The sequence below is a fragment of the Heloderma suspectum genome, chromosome 6, assembly GCF_057233095.1.
Source record: "Heloderma suspectum isolate Gila_16-S chromosome 6, 16-S_ref, whole genome shotgun sequence".
Classification (NCBI taxonomy): domain Eukaryota; kingdom Metazoa; phylum Chordata; class Lepidosauria; order Squamata; family Helodermatidae; genus Heloderma; species Heloderma suspectum.
This window is the reverse complement of record NC_139463.1, coordinates 82,617,344-82,623,956: the sequence shown is the minus strand read 5'-3', so window position 1 is coordinate 82,623,956 and position 6,613 is coordinate 82,617,344. Positions and strand designations below refer to the sequence as shown.

Below are 6,613 nucleotides of genomic sequence, written 5' to 3'. Positions count from 1 at the left end.
TTGGTTGACTGCAATGAAGTGTCTCCTACAAAAGATTTTAGGTAAGAACTCTTTCTCCGTACTTGGATTCCATAGATTTAAACTCAGTTTCTGAAGGATGTTAATTTCAATGCCTTACAGTTGTCTAAGCCCTAGAGAAATTCCACTAACTGCAAACATTATTTGCACTTGAATGGACATGAAAATAACACTTCACTCAGATCGAGTGTTCATGAAAATCCTGCTGTCTCTAAGTTTGGCTATGATGAAGCCCAGAAGTCTGAAACCATCAGAACCAAGTAGAGATGGTGGCACATTTCGGAAGTTTTTGTTTATAATTTAGTTTGTTTATCATTTTGATAGGCACCAGGACAGTGCAAGATACTTTGCTGTCCATGGTGAAAGACAAGATTTCCCTCCACCCGAAATTCCATGCACAACAGCCAGCAGACCAGGAGTTACTTCAATACTGGCAAATGGGGCAGTATCCTCCACTATTTCTGAGGGCAGCAAGCTAATGTAGGGGCCTACAGGGCAGGCTGCGTGGAACACCCAGCCATGTTTTACAATGCCTCATTGACACCTCTGCCCCCCTGGTATTTGCTGTCTGAAGTGTGTGCCCCACTATGCCTAAATGTAGTGCAAGCTCTGTTGTTGTTGTTGTTGTTGTTGTTGTTCAGTCGTTCAGTCGTGTCTGACTTTTCGTGACCCCATGGACCATAGCACGCCAGGCCTTCCTGTCCTGCGCTCTCTCCCGGAGCGTACTCAAGTTCATATTCATTGCATCGGTGATGCTATCTAGCCATCTCATCCTCTGCCGTCCCCTTCTCCTTTTGCCTTCAATCTTTCCCAGCATCAGGGTCTTTTCCAGGGAGTTTTCTCTTCGCATTAGGTGGCCAAAATATTGGAGCTTCAGCTTCAGTATCTGTCCTTCCAATGAGCACTCAGGGTTGATTTCCTTTAGGATGGACTGATTTGACCTCCTTGCAGTCCAGGGGACTCGTAAGAGTCTTCTCCAGCACCACAGTTCGAAAGCATCAATTCTTCGGTGCTCAGCCTTCCTTATAGTCCAGCTCTCACAGCCATACGTTACTACTGGGAAAACCATAGCTTTGATTAGACGGACCTTTGTCGGCAAGGTGATGTCTCTGCTTCTTATTATACTGTCTAGGTTTGCCATAGCTTTCCTCCGAAGGAGCAAGCATCTTTTAATTTCATGGCTACAGTCACTGTCTGCAGTGATCTTGGAGCCCAAGAAAGTAAAATCTGTCACAGCTTCCATTTCTTCCCCTTCTATATGCCAGGAAGTGATGGGGCCAGATGCCACGATCTTAGTTTTTTTAATGTTGAGTTTCAAACCAGCTTTTGTACTCTCCTCTTTCACCCTCAACAAGAGGCTCTTTAGATCCTCTTCGATTTCTGCCATTAGGGTGGTAAAATAAGCAGGGTGACAATATGCAGCCTTGTCATACTCCTTTCCCAATTTTGAACCAACCGGTTGTTCCATGTCTGGTTCTTACTGTTGCTTCTTGAACCTCGTACAGGTTTCTCAGGAGACAGGTAAGGTGGTCTGGTACTTCCATCACTTTAAGAATTTGCCACAGTTTTTTTGTGATCCACACAATCAAAGGCTTTAGCGTAGTCAATGAAGTAGAAATAGACATTTTTCTGGAATTCTCTTGCTTTCTCCATGATGCAGCGAATGTTGGCAATTTGATCTCTAGTTCCTCTGCCTCTTCTAAACCCAGCTTGTACTTCCGGTAGTTCTCGGTTCGCATACTGCTGAAGCCTAGCTTGTAGGATTTTGAGCATCACCTTGCTGGCATGTGAAATGAGCACAATTGTGCGGTAGTTTGAACACTCTTTGGCGTTGCCCTTCTTTGGAATTGGAATGTAAACTGACCTTTTCCAGTCTTGCGGCCACTGTTGAGTGTTCCAAATTTGTTGGCATATTGAGTGCAGCACTTTAACAGCATCATCTTTTAAGACTTTAAATAGCTCAGCTGGAATACTGTCATCTCCGCTAGCTTTGTTGTTAGTAATGCTTCCTAAAGCCCACTTGACTTCACTCTCGAGGATGTCCGGCTCAAGTTCAGTGACCGCACTGTCATGGCTATCAGGGACATTAAGATCTTTCCTGTATAGTTCTTCTGTGTATTCTGTTGGGGTCAATAAAATCAGAAGCTTAAAGGTTCACCTAAAGAGGCACTGGTATAATTTAAAAAAATATGCCTTCCTAGGGTGCACTCAATATTTTTGATTGAGTCCAGGGACAGCCAATGATATTTTTCTGGCTGTGGTGAAGGACAACATCCCACTGCCAAAAGAATAAAGAAACCATGGACTGTGGCCAGCCAGACCAGCACCTGAATCTTCCTTTAACACTGGCAAATGGGACAGTGTCCTCCACTATATCTGAGGGCACCGGGCTAACTTAGGGGCACAGGGCAGGCTGTGCTTCACACACAGGTCTGACCTCAAACAGCTTACTGTCGCTCCCCCCCTGCCCCCCCAGCATCTGCTTCCTGAGGTGACTGCCTCAGTCTGACTTATGGGGCCCTGATGGGGTCATTAAAACCACAGTGCATGCATGTTCACCTAAAAAGGCACTGCTCTTACTAAAACATCCTCTCCAGGGTCAAAATAAACATTACATGAAGTGTAACTTTTTAACAGCATGCTTAGCTCTGGGTGATTTTTGTTTGCCTATTTTTAAAAACATTTTTGTGTGTGGACCCAATCCAGCTCAAGTCCTCGCTGCACAGGACAGAGGGTTTCACCGATTTCTCCCTGCCTGAAAAAGTCCCCCTCCCTGTCCCCTGCTGCTTTTTTGTCCCCGGTCTATTTGCAGTAAACCAACATTAAAGGAAATTGTCACTGAGGTGAGGTGGGGTTTTTCAGCTAAAAAAGGCACAAAGACTAAAGGATTAAAAAACACTGCCCTCATTCCATGGTCCAGATCTTCCGTTAAGGCCCAGCATGGCTGCTTTTTCTAAATTTTTTAAATGTATTTTGGTCTACAGAGAAAAATACATCTGTGAAGGCAATAAGATGGATGTCAGTAATGAAACCGCTCCATCAGAATTCATCCTTCTGGCATTTTCAGACCTTAGTGAATGGCATTTCCTTCTCCTTGGATTCATGTTCCTCACCTATCTCTTTACACTGATGGGGAATCTTCTGATCATCTTCCTGATCTCCTTGGAACCAAGCCTTCAAACCCCCATGTACTTCTTCCTGGGCAACCTTTCCCTCCTGGACATCTGCCAGAGTACAACCACCATTCCTCAGATAATAGTGTACCTGATCTCTGGAAGAAATGCCATCTCTTATGAAAGATGCAAGATGCAGCTCTTTTTCTTCCTGCTATTCATTGGAACTGAGTTACTCCTGCTGGCTGCCATGGCTTATGATCACTACAGCGCCATCTGCAACCCACTCCGCTACTACGTGGTCATGAATCCAAAAATCTGTGTCCAGCTGGTGTCAGCTTCTTGGTTCACAAGTTCAGTCAATGCCACTGTTCACATGCTGTTCACATTCCACCTGTCTTTTTGTGGTGTCAATGAGATCAACTACTTCTTCTGTGACATTCCTCCTCTAGTAGCTATTTCCTGTGGGGACATCTCCAGTAGTATTATTGCAATCGTGGCTGCTAGTCCTGTAATGGGCTTTGGGCCAGCCATGTGCATCATCATTTCCTACACTCACATCATCTGGAGGATTCTGAAAATGAACTCCTCGGCTGGGATGAGGAAAGCCTTTTCTACCTGTGCTTCTCATTTCACTGTCGTCTTCCTCTTTTATGGCAGCTGCCTTTTTACATATGTTCGACCCATCTCCAGCCATTCACTCAATAATGACAGGATGATTGCCTTATTTAACAACATTATCTCGCCTCTGTTAAACCCAGTGATCTATACCCTCAGGAACAAAGATGTGAAAAAGGCACTGAGAAGGATCATGGTGAAGAAATTGTCATTATGAAATAGACAGTAAATAATATAGATGACAAGAAATCCTTGTTTTTACTCTCCAATTGTGCATGAAAATAGGTTCTGGGGTTCAAAACATTGTAGTTATGGGCCCAGAGATTCTGGTTTATTCTGCTGTTGCCCCAAACACTCAAGGGCATTCAAAATATTCATGTAGTTGTGGGTGTCTACAATTAAAAGCTTCCAGCTATATTCTCTGACCTATGATTGTGGTTTGGGGAGAAATTCGTTTGGTTTGCATTTTAATGCATACTTGCCTCTTTTTTTTTCATTTTTTAACCAATACTTTTCCCAAACTCAGCTGTCATTCAAAATTCACACTTCTCCAAATTTTGCAATGGAGTTCTACACTTCAAAAATGCATACAATAATACGTATATTAGGGGAACATGTATGCAAAAATATATATACAAATAAGCATACACTAATACAGACATTAGTGAAAATAATATTTTAAGGACTTCTGGTCGGAGCCATGTCGTCTTGCTCCGCAGATTGCTTATCTCAAACAGCCATGAAAAGGTTGAGAATCCTTTCTAAATTCCCCTGGAATTAGGAGTGCACGAAAGCCACTTACCTGGTCTCGCAGCTTGCTTCGCGGTGGGGGGGAGGCACTTTGCTGCTCCACCCGAAGTTCAGGCCGGGGGGGGAGGCTTCCCGCCTTGCCTGGCCGAAATTCAGGCCGGGGGGGAAGCTTCCCGCCTCGCCTGGCCGAAATTCAGGCTGGGGAGGAAGCGCCTCGCCTCGACCGGCCACGAAATAAAAAGTTTTTAAAAAGCCCCCGTGATAGGCTACGTGATGATTAACGTAGCCTATCATGGCTAGATCTGCAAAGTCAGCTGTGATAGGCTACGTTAATCGTCACGTAGCCTATCACGGGTGACTTAAAAAAAAAAAAAGTGTGTATGCAAATGGTGGCCCCCATAGGGAGCCGCCATTCATGTTTCTTATTTGGTTGCTGTAGTCTACATAAATCTTTACATAGACTATGGCGAAAATAAGGGCAACGCAAATAGCGTTGCCCTTATTTTCGCCGTAGTTTACGTAGGGATGGCGGAGAATTTCTCCCCGAAACTTCGGGGGGCCGAGCGCCAATGTGTTCGGCTCCCCGAACAAGTTTCGGGGAGAAATCCTCCGCACCCCCCCGCACCCCGCACCCCCCCCCCGGGACGGGACTTACCTTCCCTGAATGTCCCTCCCGGCGGCGGGTCCGGCTGGCGGTTCATCGGGTGTTCGAGCGGGGCGGGAGCGGCAGCCGGTCTTTCGACCGGCTGCCGCCCCCGCCATTGCAATAAAAGAAAAAAAAAAAACGTCCCCTGATAGGCTACGTGACGATTCACGTAGCCTATCACGGCTAGATTTGCAAAGTCAGCCGTGATAGGCTACGTGAATCGTCACGTAGCCTATCACGGGTGACTTAAAGAAAAAGAAAAAAAGTGTGTACGGATAATGGCAGCCCCCATAGGGAGCCGCCATTCCCATTCCTTATTTGGTGGCTGTAGTCTACGTAAATGTTTACGTAGACTACGGCGAAAATAAGGGCAACGCTATTTGCGTTGCCCTTATTTTCGCCATAGTCTACGTAAACATTTACGTAGACTACAGCAACTAAATAAGGAACGCGAATGGAGGCTCCCTATGGGGGCCGCCATTCGCGTACGCGCTTATTTTTTTTTTTTAAGTCACCTGTGATAGGCTACGTGACGATTCACGTAGCCTATCACGGCTGACTTTGCAGATCTAGCTGTGATAGGCTACGTGAATCGTCACGTAGCCTATCAGGGGGCGTTTTTTTTTTTACTTTCGTGTTCGCGGCCGGGCGAGGCGGGAAGCCTCCTCCCCGGCCTGAATTTCGGCCGGGCGAGGCGGGAAGCCTGCCCCCGGCCTGAATTTCAGCCGGGCGAGGCGGGAAGCCTCCCCCCCCAGCCTGAACTTCGTGGGGGAGCAGCGAAGCACTCCCCCCCACCGCGAACAAGCTGAGAGAAAAGGTAAGTGACTTTCGTCCACCCCTAAGTCTACGTAATCTTTACATAGACTACAGCGACCAAATAAGGAACGTGAATGGCGGCTCCCTATGGGGGCCGCCATTAGCCGTACGTGCTTTTTTTTTTTTTAAGTCACCCATGATAGGCTACGTGACGATTTACGTAGCCTATCACGGCTGACTTTGCAAATCTAGCCGTGATAGGCTACGTTAATCGTCACGTAGCCTATCACGGGGGTGGGTTTTTTTTTAACTTTTATTGGAACGGTGGTGGCGGCAGCCAGTCGAAAGACTGGCTGCCGCCCCCGCCCCTGACGAAGACCTGACGAACCGCCGCCGGGACCCGCCGCCAGGAGGGACATTTGGGAAAGGTAAGTCCCGTCCCGGGGGGGGGGTGCGGGGGGCAGGTGGGGTGCGGAGAATTTCTCCCCGAAACTACTTCGGGGGGCTGAACTCGTTGACACTCGGCCCCCTGAAGTTTTGGGGAGAAATTCTCCCCCATCCCTACCTGGAATTCAAAGGGGAATCTTACAGTACCATCCGGTTGAAATCTTGGAAGAACAGCAGCTTTTGCAGCACAGTAGAAGGGCTGCAATCTAAGGTCAGTGGCCGGAGTATCATCTACTGAATGCTGTCTGTAACTCCTAGCAATTAG

General features: G+C 46.9%; 1 protein-coding gene across 1 annotated transcript; it reads left to right on the top strand.

Annotated features, from left to right (window-relative positions):
• The first annotated feature begins 3,030 nt into the window (after positions 1 to 3,030).
• LOC146341515 (olfactory receptor 5V1-like) lies at positions 3,031 to 3,966 on the top strand. The gene has a single exon (XM_084807506.1). It carries the CDS (start codon positions 3,031 to 3,033, stop codon positions 3,964 to 3,966), a length of 936 nt encoding a protein of 311 aa, XP_084663632.1.
• The last annotated feature ends 2,647 nt before the right edge of the window (positions 3,967 to 6,613 follow it).